Source organism: Pararge aegeria, chromosome 19 (assembly GCF_905163445.1).
Source record: "Pararge aegeria chromosome 19, ilParAegt1.1, whole genome shotgun sequence".
In the NCBI taxonomy this organism is placed as follows: domain Eukaryota; kingdom Metazoa; phylum Arthropoda; class Insecta; order Lepidoptera; family Nymphalidae; genus Pararge; species Pararge aegeria.
In genome coordinates this window covers 10,663,535-10,678,743 of record NC_053198.1, presented here as the reverse complement: position 1 = coordinate 10,678,743, position 15,209 = coordinate 10,663,535, and the positions used below count along the sequence as shown (strand labels likewise).

Here is a 15,209-nt window from a genome sequence, read left to right as displayed (position 1 = left end):
TAAAACAAGTTATTATCATCTGTTATGTGGCTCAATAAGTTGTTAAAAAGTTTAGATTAAAAGCTGTTAAGTTTTAAAAAGGGGTTGTAACCTGCGAAACTAAGTAATTCATTATTAATTTGTTTAATCTAGGCTAGTCAATAGGATACGTAAATATATCTTTATTAATGAAATAATTGTATTACAGTAGTAATACAATTATTTCATTAATAAAGATATTTTTAAAACAAACAAACAAATTAAGATACTATAGGTATCGATTTTGATATTTTATTTCGTGACTCGTTGCAAAATAATATAAACTGACACTATAGTGATACTACTTTGAAAATTTAAAAACATATAGGTGAACTTCGTTTTATTTTTGTCTTGATTCTATTTATTATTCATATGTTCTTAGTTTTATATAATAATATTTCATCTCCATGTTTATAGTTACACTTCAAAGAATGAGACCTCGCTGAGACAAAATATTATTTGCTCTTGTTACTCTGTGTTTTTTGTTAGGTTTTCTGTTGTTTTTTTTATTGTTTGACTGTTTACAAAAGGTTTTTGTAATTCAAAATTGATATCCTAATCCCAGTAATCCTAGTAATTTGTTCTAATTTCTAAAGCAGGCGAATGCGAAATAATGAAGTTAATTTTAATGATTTATAATTCGCCTTTGCCACTATGAGACTGTTACCTTTTTATAAATTATTTTTGTTGCTGTTTTTGTCGTTGACTGTGTTTTATATTTACATTTACTCAGTAAATTATCACAAGATCAATAAAAACAATTCCACCAATGTGAAACTTATGCATAAGTATGTGTTAATTTTGTATTTTTAAAAATTTTGACCATTACCGACCTGGCGCAATCGGGAGCACTGGAGTCTTATAAGAGTGACCTATCTTATGGGAGACCCCAAATTGAATATCCGCCGTTCAATTTAGCAATTTCTAATTTAGAATTATCTCCAGTATGGTCTGGTAAGAGACTTCAGCGTCGGCTGGTGATAAAGAGGTGTCAAGCGATTAGGCGCTGTGGTATGATGCTGAGTGGAAATCGATTAGGGTTATGGGTTTAATATTACTGCCATACCTTAAGTCCCTAGCTGGTTGGCCTACTACTATCTTAGACTGCATCATCACTTATCATCAGCTCTTTTTTTTTACGGCCACAAGTTAGCCCCTGTGGCCGTAAAAAGTAAACAATGGTGTACTGTGAATGAAAATCTTTGGGATATTAGGCAATAAATATCTTTTAATTATTAATGTATATCTATTGAATAAAATCTGCCTCTATTCAGATAAGTGGAGGAGCTTTTAGTATCTTTGTTTTAGAGTGATAATATAATTTAAACCTCTATGGTTTAAATTCAATAATAAAATCTTTTGCTTGCTAAGCTGGTATAAAACTAACAACTGGATTAATTTGTTTAAGGTCTGTTAAAAGTTTGGACAAGAACTATGTTGACCAAATTGTGATATCTTTTGTTGTTTGTGAGACAAGATTTCATGAATCTCTGAATGTGATTAAATCTGTATTAATTTTTACAAAAACACCAGTATATTTTGTTATATTCACTGATGAAACATTAAGGTCACAATTTGTTGAGACGCTGACCAAATGGAAGGTTCTTGTGAATAATCAGTTGGACTTTGAATTGCAAAAGATTGAATTCCCTAAAGCACATGAGGAAGATTGGTTGAATTTATTTAGCAAATGTGCTGCTCAACGTTTATTCATACCAGTAAGTCATTCATCTTAAACAAACTTCAGAATGAAAAAGGACTGTTTCAGTTAAACATGAATATTTATATTTAATATCTTGCTCTATCTAGTTAGGAGGTTTTAGGAGTGCAAGATCCAACAAAATGGGTCAGAGAGAGTCAATAAGATATTAATTTAAAGATGTAAAGATAATGACAGTCTTTAGCCCATACATATGTGGAAAAGTTAATGTATGTTCACAAAAATATATCTAAATTAACCAGGAAATATGTCTGCAATAATTTATATAAAACAACAGAATATAATCTACCAGTTGATATCTTGGAGATGACTCTTAAAGAAATTTAAGTTTGAATTAAACTTAACTTATTGATAAGTTCTATTATGGTATTAAAAACTATGACAATGATAAAAAAGCTTGGGTGTAAATTATTGCTCTTACCAGGGTGCTCTTTAAATAGTTTAAATTACAATGTCATTTAAAGATGGTGATAACAAAAAAAATCACTAAAAACAATTTGAAATAAATTATGATTTCTGCCTTGAATTTACTCCTTTCGCAAAGTTATGTCATTGAAATAATAAAATCTTTTGCTAGCTCTTCTAGTCATGTAACCTGTGAAGATGCAGTGGTTTATTTCATTTACAGAAATTGATTTCTCATATTGATGCTACAATATATGTGGATACAGACACACTATTCCTTGGCCCAGCTAATGAGCTGTGGCATACTTTCACCAAATTTAATAGCTCTCAAATATCAGCCATGACTCTTGAAGATGACAACCCAAATGTTTCTTGGTATCCACGGTTTGCTAAACATCCATTTTATGGCAAATATGGTAAGTTACCTTTTTCTATTTCTATTGTTTCTATAGAGTTAAGAGTGGACCCCGAACCAGAAGAAATAAATGTGGTTCTAAACAACTGAACCACCTACTGTTATTGTACATTGAGTAAAAAAATTAATCATCATTCAGTTGAGAAGAGTTTTGTTGAGTGTGTGTCACCAGAATTTAATGTATTTATATAAGATTTTATCGAGATTTTTTTGTTTTGATTTTGATGAGCTTCAAATTTATCTTTTTTTAACCATGTTTTATAATAACTTTAATATAAAATTTCTTCTTTTGCAGGTTTAAACTCAGGTGTGATGCTTATGAATTTAACGAGAATGAGAGATTTTGGATGGGTTGATTATGTTACTCCTATAATGTTAAAATGGAAACTATACATTCCTTGGGGAGATCAGGTAAGGGTGGGAAAAAAACTTTAATACATAGTGACTGTACCTAATTACTTTAAAATAATAGCTAAATATATTTTGATGTCAGAACATGTTTTTTAGGATATCACACATGGACATGTCCACGTCCGTGCTTGTTTTTGTTTTAAAAGAATCTCGTAGGCGACAGTTTATTTGAGAGCTGTAGCACTCAATTTAGGTTTAGTTCTATGGTTGTTTTAAATTTGTGTAATCTTGTACAAAAACGGATGTATTTGAAAAATAATTGAAATTGAAAAAATAACTTTTTGTTTTGGTGCCCTTTTTGAACTTTTTAAACTCGCGATAACTTCTAAATTAAACGTCCGAATGGAATGAATTATAAAGTATTTGAATGCTATATAAATAACCGTGATTATAAAAACATTTGTTTGAATGAGAATTAATATTGCAACACTAATGTACCTAACCCACTTTTGTTTTTACCGGCGATCTAATAAAATTTCAAAACACAAAAGCTGCTTATGCGCCTTAACTATGATAGTTAGATATATTCCTTCTGTGACTTTTTTGTGGGTAATGAGTACTTTAGTCATGTAGTACATAACTTTTATGTATTATTAATAGTTTACTCAGCGCACGCCTAGTAATGAATTTCATAGGCAAAATTTTGCTACTTTGCTTAACATTATTGCAATTTTCAGGATATAATAAATATAATATTTCATTACCATTCGCGCGCTGTGCACGTAATGTCATGTCGCTACAACTACCGCTCCGACCAGTGCATGTACGGCGACGCGTGCGAGGACGCCTCACGCCGGGGCGTGTTTGCACTGCACGGTAGTCGCGGCGCCTTCCACGGCAACAAGCAACCCGCCTTCCAAGTGCGTATTTAACATTGTTATTATTAATCATTTAAACAGGGTTTAATAAAAATATCAGAAAGTTGTAGTCTATTTACATTAAAATTAACAACTTCTGTATTATGACTTTTTTTTAAATCGATAGTTTCTGAAATATTAAATATTCAATAAGTAATAATGAGCACTTGAATCATGTAGTACATAGCTTTTATGTATTTTTAATAGTTAATAGCACGTAATGTGATGTCGCTATAACTACCGCCCCGACCAGTGCATGTTCAGCGACGCGTGCGAGGACGTATTAAATGTTATTATCCATTTAAATAGGGTAAAATACCAGAAAGCTCTGTGCCTTGTAGCTCCTATTATTAAAACGAACACCTTTTGTTTTACGACTTTTCAAAATTCAGTACTAATTTATTACATACAAATAAAATTAATAAATCATTCTGTAAAGTGACATTACTCGTGAAACAAAACACATGTAATTCCATAACTTCAAGTTACTGGGTCAGTGGCTGCATGATAAAGTCGTGGTTCGCGCGCTGTTGCCTATATTATATTACAGAGTAGTAACAAGTAGAGCATCCATGTAAAATATTGAATATTTAATTCAAATTCAAATTCGAATCGTTTATTTGCAGATTAGGTTTACATTGTTGGTAGATAAAATATAGGGACAAACAATCCGAGTTAGATGGCATGCAAAAAATATATATGTTCGTACACTAATTCCTACTAACTATAATTATACTATCCTAAATCAATCGACATTATTAAAATAAGAATAAAATTTAAGACGGAATACAAAATTGCAGATATGTAATCTATTATTATTACAAATATCTAATCTATTAATATTTCAGAAACTATAGAGTTAAAAAAAAAGTAATAGATCCATAAAAATTGTAAATTTTAATGTTCATAGCTACAGGCCAAGAGCTTTCTGTTATTTTTTATTCACCGTGCGATGTGGTGACCGCAGATCAGAATAAAGTTGTCATCACCCCTCATCTTTCCGCGGGTGTCATACACAGAGTAGTAACAAGTAGAGTATCCATGTAAAATATTAAATATTTCAGAAACTATCGAGTTAAACAAAAGTCATAGTACAAAAGTTGTAAATTTTAATGTTAATAGCTACAGGCCAAGAGCTCTCTGTTATTTTTTATTCACCGTACGATGTGGTGACCGCAGATCAGAATAAAGTTGTCTCCACCCCTCTCCTCTTCCCGCGGGTGTCATACCACTAAGGGAATATAACAGAGGACGGGTAGCAGCGTCCTCTGTGCTACTACTACCCTTAACTGCGATGCACCATAACGATAACATTAAGCACAAAATGGTTAAAGATCAACTATCAAGCAAAAATCCCTATCCCTACTTTAATATTATAAATGTCAATGTAAGTTTGTTTGTTACGCTTTCACGCAAAAACTACTTGACCGATCCTCATGGAACTTTGTACACATATGCTTGGAAGTGTTAGAAGTAATATAGGATACTTTTTATCCCGACATTAAGCTCGGTTCCTTTGGGAGAGGGGGTGAGTGTTTGACGATTTTACACCATAACTCCGACATATTATAACCAATTTAAATAATCATTTTTGTACTATAGAGGTTATAATATGTGTTTAATTTTGCCCAAACTATGGTTGGAGATAGAGGGCAGAACTCCTCAGCGGACAGCAGCAAACCCCCTCGTTTAAGGCTTAGCGATACTGAATACTTTAATTTTTTAGATGTACAACTAAATTTAATGCCACTTCAAAAAATAAAAACAAACGCAGACGAAGTCGCGGGCAACCGCTAGTTTTTAAATAAACAGAGTTATAAGTATTGGATAGAAGCAGGTGTTACTTTGCGGAAATCCATAATATATAATGAAAATTAAGCTTATTTGCTATACTCCGCGAACGAATGAATAATTGTTAAGACTTAACAATTAACATTGTAAAGTCAATATTGAATGAAAGAAAGAAAGAAATATAATCAATAAAATATCTCCTGAGGATGCTCCGGTTTCGGAGCGAAACGTGCGTAGAGGGTACATTGCCGAGGAACTGTTTAGTGTGGAGTATACGGATTGAAGAAATTATAGATTCCCCTGCTGTTCGCGGAGTATAGCAAATTAAGCTTAATTTTCATAAGAGTTATAAGTGTAGAAAGATGTAAGCTGCCAAGCGATTTCACGATTTGGTATGGATATGTTGTATGACTGAGGTTTTATCCCTGAGTGCTACTACTACTACCATCTACTGTTGTCACCAATCCGTCTGCTCAACGTGTGCACTATGGGCAAACCCACTCTTTGGGAGATGCCTTTATTAGCCCAGCAGTGGACTGCTATAGGCTATTGATGTAAATATCACATCAGATCATATTGTTACAAAAAACCTTAATATTAGGAATGTAAAGTTTCTAATTGCGCGTGAAATTTACATGTACGTACTCAATTTGTGTGTGCCGAATAAGTACCTACGAGTACAATCGTTAACATCATCATACCAATCCATTACCGGCCCGCTACAGGTCAAGGGTCTCCGACAATGAGAAGGGGTTACGGCCGTAATCCACAACGCCGGACCAGTGCGGATTGGTGAACTCCACACTCTGTGAACATTATGGAGAACTCTCACGCATGCAGGTTTCCTCACGATCTTTTCCTTCGCCGTTGAAGCAAGTGATATTTTAATAACTTGCCTACAGGCTACAATACAATACAATATCATCATTTAGACCTGCTTCTTAGTGAGAAAGGAGGTCTGCAAATATGGCCTCAATTTTATATACATTCATATAACATTTAGTTTCTTAAAATTTTAGGCAATTTATAAAGCCATCAATGAGTACGAAATCGGTACAGACCCAATGACGGTGTTGACTAAAATGGACAAATATCTCAATGGAGCAGCTCAGTCGCATTGTGGAAATTTAAAGGACGCATTTCTTAAGGTGCCGCTGGAAGTGTTAACAAAAAAATACACAAGACCAAATAGATAGCATACATTTAACGACATAAGTCCCTACGTAAGTATTCAACGTGTAGTATAGGCATTATTTTCATTTATACAAACACAATAAAAATATATTATGTAAATGCTTACTTTATTACAGTGCTAAGATATATTATTGATTAATACTCATTTTTATTTTAAATATTTACATACCAAAATTACGCAACCGTAGAGACAAGTTTCGAAATTTACATGTCAATAATGCCCTGATTTTATTTTGGCGTTATGGAATAGCTTTATAGCTACCTCCGACCCTTGGGCAGTACGGAGGTTATGTGAGACTCCCCCTCTAAAGAGGGTATACCCAAACTAAAAACCACCACGGCATGTCCCTCTTGTTGGCTTTATTAAACGCTCGGGGAACATGTCAATAATGCCCTGGTACCATGGTGAACCATGGCAGAATTAGTCAGTGCCATACCCTGACAGGCAATCAAGGGCAAGTTGTTGTGGAAAAAAAAGCAAACGGGCGGTGAAAGCCGGATGGATACATGACTCGGTTCCGAAATTTTAAATAGGTTTAACTAATAAAAAAGAAGGGTATTTATTATTCTGTATTCCATATAAACGTACAAAATGTTATATCTCAAACAGAATGAATTTTATATACATTATTTTAATACGTATGCCCACATCTAATCTACCAAAAATTAGTTTTTATATTAGTTTAACAGTTCATCCCGTTCAAATTTCATACAACACAAACAAGACAGGTTGGTCTTGTTGTGTCATATGAAGATCGAAACCACAAATTAAATCCTGTGTTTGCTTTTTATAAGATTTAATTATGTATTTTTCATTTGTCATGTTCGGAAAATTGGCGTTCTTTATCTAATTGGCAAGGCGGGTGGAAAACACCTCATTACTTTACCGCGGTTGGTAAAATATTCGAAATAAGAGTAGTCAGAATAGCCAATCGTCTCATACGTTACTGTTTTTTTATGTTGTTTTTTGCTTTTGATCAACACAATGATCGTTGCCTGTCCTGAACCCTCCAGGCTTCAAACAAGTAAAAAAACTTGTTTGATGTGGCGCGAGGAAAAAAATAAATAAACCTTGAGAAATATTTTTTATTGTTTTTTCATCTCTTTCTTTCTCCTCACGATCTATATCGGCAACACACCCCATTCTCTGTGTTTGGGTGGTTTGGGTAATGGGGTATTTTCCGCCTCTTTTAACAATCTACTTGTATATGTTGTTTTAGATGATAAATATTTTTTAATTTTTTCTTAACACGTTGACTGCTGCCTAACATTAACAAATACGGTACACGAGTGCGGCAGGATTACACGCTAGGCGTGTTTTCAGCACTGGTGAAGCGTATTCGAAACAGGCGCTACGAGCTTGCGGCCCCACACGCCTGGCGTGTTTAAACTTATCGCGACAGCTATGCGGCCTTTACGCAACAGGTGTGTTATTACATCACTCGTATTTTCTCATTTATTTATTGAACAACATGAAAACCCAACACTTGTCGCATTTGAATAGCAATTTGTATTTTTTTGTTGGATAAAATAGAATAAAACTTTAATGTAGTCAACACAGATTTTCTTTTTTTCAAAAATAATCATTTTCTAAAGAGCTTTAAATATAGTGGCTTTACATCTGGTAGGTACACTATTTTACTATATTCAAAATCGCGGCAACGTCAACCTGTGTGTAACTTGTGAATGTCATTTACGAATCATGATAAATAAATAAGTAAAAAAACAGTATTAAATACCTACTTACATACGAATGCGGATTGCCGACAAAGAAGCAAATTTTAAAATAATATGCATTTTAAATATAATAATCCTTCCAGTAAATATACAGAACCATTGTTAAATTTACTTTTAAATTCGAAACAATAGTAACTCATTCCTGAGTAGTTTATTGGTACCGCTGGCCGCACCGATAACGTTTATTTAAGACGATAAGAAAAAATAAGGATGCGGATGCATCGTTTTGTAATTCTGTCGGTATAATGGAATGCAAACCGATATTTATAAAATAAATTATTGACGATACCGATACCAATGAAAATAGTGCAGGCGAACTCAGGCGTACAAATATTAAAAAATATACAAATAGACGTCAAACTTATGTTGCGGATACCTTTATTGCAGAAAAACATTGTAGAGTATGCTAAAATATAGGACGACGATCCTATATCGATATCAATATCTATTTCGCGTCCCTATAAAATATTTTAAAACAATGCAATTATCTAGGTGGGTATTATTTAGTGATCGATGGTATTATACTATTGTTGCAAATATTTGGTCGAAAACATGTTTTTTATATGAACTTGTTAGTTATACGTGTGATGGTCGATTCTCTCGATGGCATGGGAATTATTAAGAAAAACACTCATGTATAATGATTAGATAACTCACAAAACAACGAATTTTAAGTAGGTATACTGTCTAATATGTAATAAAACGTAATTGCGTTAACGTTTAACTAATATTTAATAAAACGTACTTGCGGTAACGTATAACACACTTGTTGCGTAAAGGCCGCTCTAACAGTATATTTAAACAACACAGCGTTTGTGTTTGCCGCACTCGCAGAACGCCGGAAAAACACGCCCAGCGTGTTCGGCCGCATCCTTGTAGGTACATTTATTTTAACACGCCTAGCGTGTTCGAGCCGCACACGCGTTACGTAGTTTTAAAACACAAATGTTGTGTTTTCAGCAGCCAACGTGTTAATTACACAGCTCGGCGCAATGATTCTCATTCTCATGACTCAAATGTAACAATTGCAACTATGTTAAGAGTCAATACAAAATGTACTAAAGAGATTGTAGAATAATTTTAAGTCACAATGTTGAAATCCTCATTGTTGTTAAGTATTTATCACCACCCGCAAGTTTTTAGACTTTTCGTAAAATTATTTGGACGTAGTTATACAAAAATGTTCCAATCCACAACTAGTTGAAACCAATATAAATACATTTTTGTGTTTTGACTCGGCATTTTTTTGTTTGAACTAGGATAATTCAATACTGTAGGTTTTATTTAAGTATTACAATAATATTGTTCTATCATAGTAGTATTATTTCAAAATTGCTGTTTGAAATATAGGTATTTTGGAAAAATCGTTTTGGAACGTTTTTGAAAAAATATTTTTTGTATGAAGTAGCACTCAGTATATTTTGTAAAAACGTTCCACATTTATTAATTTTAAATAAATACGACTTGTTACGAAATAAGAAGGATTTATTATGAAAAACTTAAGACTAACAAGAAATCGGTTAAAATAAAAAATCAAAATCATCAACTTTTGCAATGAACGAAGCTTTAGCAATTAAATGAAACAAAAATATATTAGAAAATAACTTGAGCACACAATAAGTTTTCAACAAATATAAAAAACTTAGTTAAAAAAAACTGATGATTTATTCATCAATTATCTCGAAGTCAGGCTCCCCGCCAAACCCATCAAAATCATCGATAAACTTATCCGAACTTTTTAAATTTTTATAAAACTGGACACAGTCCTCCGGTATAAACATGTACATTGATTCTAAATCGGCCAACTTAGCTGGTGCGATCGGTTTTCCGTTAGGCCACAAAAGAATTAAATCATCTTTCTTTATTTCTCTGTTCTTTTTGTCTATAAGCAACTCCTTAAACTCTTCCTCAAACGAAGTTCTCATAAATATTGAGTATAATTTATTTTTTTCTATTTTTATTTCTTTGGCATTTAGCCAGCTTACTTTACTTTTGTCACTAAATTTTTTTCTGTTCATTATATTTTTTTCAATCTTTTCAGTTCCATAAAAATCAGCTTTCTCCATTCTTTGTACTTGCAACGGTTTCTTTTTTTTAGCATTTTTAAAAATATCTATATACTCTTCGGCTGTATATATACGCTGGTGATGTTTTAAAGCAGTTTCAATTTTAGAGAAGTCCGTATCGTTAGGTAAAAAGGTATGCCCAGATTCAAGGAAGCGAAATGTAATGCTTTCTAATGTTGAGTGACAACAACTTAAGACAGTTTTTAGTAAGAGCACTATTTTAATGTTCCTGTTTTGCCCTCCGCAGCAATCGCTCCAGAGTATAAGATTCTTAACAGACGGCTGTAGTTTTGTTTTAATATATTTCACTAAACATGATCCTACCTCCTGCGCCCCTCTACCCGCTTCACCTTCGACCCAAACATAGCAGTGTCCTACGTCATCAGATGCAGAGTGGATACCACTATTGTAAAGCCACAGTTGCCTTTTATAAAAGGCAACATTTGTTGGTATCCGCGGTAGTGGCAATGTCTTTTCCAAGTCAAAGGTTAAACACTCAACATCCGGTATGTTTCTTGCGTCTATAAAATCCTGATTCATCTGATTTCTTAACATTTCTGCTCTTTCTAAATGTTTAAGCCTCTCAGTTTTAGCATCTTCTTGTTCCTGTTCAGTTTTGGCATTAGAGATTTGATTGAATAATTGGTCACACTTATTGCAAGTATCTTTTTTTAATTTTTTACATTTTAAATTAAAATCAGCATAGAAAATCTTTTTCAATGTCGCAAAGGAGGCGCATTTGCGATCGATACCATACATTTCTGCGTGTTCTTTTGTATATATATCATAAATTTTATTTATTGTCATACCGGGTCGTAAATATAAAGTGCCACTGTTATTATTTCTTCGATAATGTGACTCGTATTTCGGAAGATTGTTAATAATATCAACAATGAATTTATGATCCTCATCTGTCAACTTATTTATGTCACCTCTATGTATTCCCCTACCATCCACAATAGGTTCGCCACTTCTACGTTTTTTTAATGACACTGTGACTTTTTGAGTCGTTATTTGAAATGTTTTCAAAAACATATCGCGACATACCTGTACGTCTTTGATCTTATATACACGATAGAATTGTCTGGGCTTTTTTCTTGCACCGGGTACGTTACACATAGTGTAACTACGTTTTTTATTATATTCAGTGACACAAGATATTATGTAAAGCACCTGAGCGTTAAAGGAACCTAGTTTAACAAATTTTTCAAACTCTTGTTTTCTAACCTCTACTGGAATTAAGTCAGCACATTTTTTTAAACACTTGCACCGATAGTCTACAAAAACTTTAGGTTTAATTATTTCATTTTTAGTTGTTGTATATTCTATATTATTATATTTATTACGTTTTCTCTCATCACGACTCTGAGGATATTTACGTTTACGTCCTTTTTTTGGTCTACCAGTTTTTACAGTATCATCATCATTTATTACGGGTACTGGTTCTATTGGTATATCAGTAGTTGATTTAACTTCGATATCGTTATGCTGTTCTTCTAATAACATTAAATTATTAGCACATGCTTCATTATTATTCAAAGATGAACAAGAAGTAGTTGACTCGCTTATGTTAACACCTCGTTTATGACATATGTTAAAATTCGGATCCCTAACACTATCATCGCTATCGAAATCACATACGATATCCTCATGATGTGAAATATCCCTATTGTCTAATAATATGTTCTGATGTTCACTTAGTGTGTTAAACAGTTCTTGGGTTTCTGGGGACATCGGTCGAAGTGGTGATGAAGATGGCGTTTCGGTTGAACATGGTGGAACAGACACAATATTCTCTATATCTGACTGTAAAACACCTGAATTAGATGGACCTGAAACAACACCTTGCCTGTAATTAATCGTCATCTCACTTTTCCTGGATCAAATTAGTTAAACTCGAATCAGTAAAGACACGTATGTACACAAATATATATCTTATAGCTACTTGTAATCATATAATATTATAATGTAGATTTGAATCAAAACTGCGATACACCTACCTTCTGATAAACTGATGTTCTTGTTAGTTGTTTTCATAGCAATAAGTGGAGTAAGGGGTGAAAATGGCAGTGGAGAAATGGATCGTTGCTCATTTGAGTATGGAGTAACGGGATTACCTACAAACATTAAAAAAAAAACAATTATTATCAGAATCTGTTTAGCTGTTTCTTTGTTATTGAACAACAACCATCTAAACATTTACATTATTTTTCGTAGATTTAGCTGTATTAAAGTATTTTTAATAATTTTGAAACAGTGGATTAGCGCTTTCAACCAAACAACATAAACAAATTCTCAGCTTTATACTGTTAGTTAAATATATAAATACTTACTGTGATGATTTGCCACAAGATCTACGGTATTCAATTCTGTTCTGCATGTGTCTATAGATATTATGGTGTTTCGGAGATCCATCAATTTTTTCCGTTTAGTTAATAGCTGTGCTAAGGACTGAACCTATATAACAAGAAATAAAATAAATAAATATTGGACGCATTTCACATTCACGGTCGGTTAGCTCCAAACTACACATATCTACATATTAAATAAATACAAAATATATCATTTCGATACATATTGTACAACCAGCTAACAATGCGCTCATCAGACAAGTGTTGACCGTGCCAGGAATCGAACACGGTATACGCCGAGCGGCGTCCGGCATGACGACCCAGTAACAATAATAATTAATTAGGTACCATAGTTAAAATAGGTATAAAACCTATTTTAACCAAAAAATGTTGATTTATCACGGCATGCCTTATACGCATTTTTTATATGGAACTGTGCATCTACCATAAATATTTGATCGAAGGTGTAAACAGTCAATAAATACTTGGGTATTATTATGTATCAAGCCTATTATAATACACGCATAACGGTCAAAATGAATACCTAATTACCTAGTCTAAAGTCTTACCTATTCTATTTAGTAATTGTATTGCAATAAAACTTACCCCGCTTCCGTTTTCTTCCATTTTTATTACGATGATAAATCACCAAAACAGTAACTCAAAGTAATTGCAAAGTAATTAATAATAATAAAACACGAACGACGTTTATGACACTTGTTACAAAACTGATTCACTCGGTCAAGGTTAATCGACTTAGCGGAAATAGTTAAATGCACTTTGATTATTATTAGACAAATTGAGTGCTCAAATGCATCCTCATAATTTATTTGTTTGAATCATTTAGAATAATTTTAGACTATTTTATTTTTATAAAATAATACTAAGTATTAGTAATACACATACACACATTACACATTCACGCGAATCATATTTTGTTCAATGTAAAGCTTGACAATGGCCGGCAAATTGTAAAAAACGTACGAAAATTTGAATTTCGCGGGCTACCGTGGAACATCCAATGAAACATTATTTAATTTTAACGAAACAATGTTTTTTTTTCGTATTTTTAAAACGATACTATAACATTGGAACATTAATTTTGCAATTATTTTTCATTCTTAAAAAACATTCAAAAGCATAGAAACATTATTTTTTAAGAAAAATAAATATTTTATATTTTTTTATAATGTTCCTAAAGTATTGGAACAGTGTTTTCAAGAAAAAGCATTATTTCACAATATTGTGTAAACGTCTCAAAAGAATTGGAACATTATTTTCAAGAAAAATGAAAATTTTGTAATTTTGATAAAATGTTCCAAACATATTGAAACATTATTTCTAAGAAAAGAGACCATTTAATAATTTTGTCAAAACATTCCAAAAGTATTGAAACATTGTTTTCCCGGTGAAATAAAATAATATTGTTTATTAAAATGTTTCTTGCGGATTAATACATTTTTTATGACTTGCATATTGCATTAATCTGACAAAATGTGGGTTGGAACGTAATGTCAAAATGAAATACCGAAAACTGTCACTTGAGGACTGAAACAGATTAATGAAACAAGTAGTAGATGTAAAAATACGCAGATCTGTATATTTAACTCATTTTAGCATGACATGTGGATTGGAACATTTTTGTATAACTACGTCCATTTATAATGTGTAAAATTCAAATTTGCTAAGATATAATTTATTTTTTGTAACAAATACACAAAAACGTTACATTAAACCATTATGAAATAAGTTACCGTAAAACCTCGAATTTAAGATCTGTGAATTTAATTCATTTGAAATATTTTGTATTAATTATGTTTTTTTTTTCATCTTATCATTATTTATTTACAGCACGAATACTCAAATACCACTAGAACTTATAAAGACCCCTCATCCTTTAAGCTTTTTGTAGTGAAAAGTCTATTTAGTTAAGTCTGTTGAAGGAAATAATATATTTTTTTAGCTGAAAATATTACATTCTAGTTAATTTTTGACTTTAAACTAAAGGGCAAGTAAACCGGTTACGATTTCATAGGCCTCACTTGGTACAAATTTGGTCTTGTATATATCCATCCATGGGTAGTATGGTTTCCACATCGCATCGATTATTACAATTTATCATACTTGTTCCATAATGTACTATTACAATGAAAGAAGATCCTGAATCGTTTTCTTTTGAATCTAATAATCAGTATTACTTTTACCTCTTTTTGACTAGGGACTATTTTCTATTGCACTGCATGT

General features: G+C 32.4%; 2 protein-coding genes across 2 annotated transcripts; one reads left to right on the top strand and one right to left on the bottom strand.

The window, feature by feature from the left end:
* The first annotated feature begins 528 nt into the window (after positions 1-528).
* Positions 529-8,054, top strand: LOC120631899 (glucoside xylosyltransferase 1). Its single transcript, XM_039901574.1, has 6 exons — positions 529-806; positions 1,427-1,736; positions 2,367-2,559; positions 2,854-2,969; positions 3,647-3,829; positions 6,637-8,054. The coding sequence occupies exons 1-6, from the start codon at positions 673-675 to the stop codon at positions 6,811-6,813; spliced, it is 1,113 nt and encodes a 370-aa protein (XP_039757508.1). The 5' UTR covers positions 529-672; the 3' UTR covers positions 6,814-8,054.
* A 1,928-nt stretch (positions 8,055-9,982) lies between these two features.
* Positions 9,983-13,817, bottom strand: LOC120631898. The gene is made up of 4 exons (XM_039901573.1): positions 13,572-13,817; positions 12,948-13,071; positions 12,615-12,731; positions 9,983-12,446 (listed from the first exon to the last, which is right to left on the bottom strand). Exons 1-4 carry the CDS (start codon positions 13,590-13,592, stop codon positions 10,213-10,215), a joined length of 2,496 nt encoding a protein of 831 aa, XP_039757507.1. The 5' UTR covers positions 13,593-13,817; the 3' UTR covers positions 9,983-10,212.
* Positions 13,818-15,209: the final 1,392 nt, after the last annotated feature.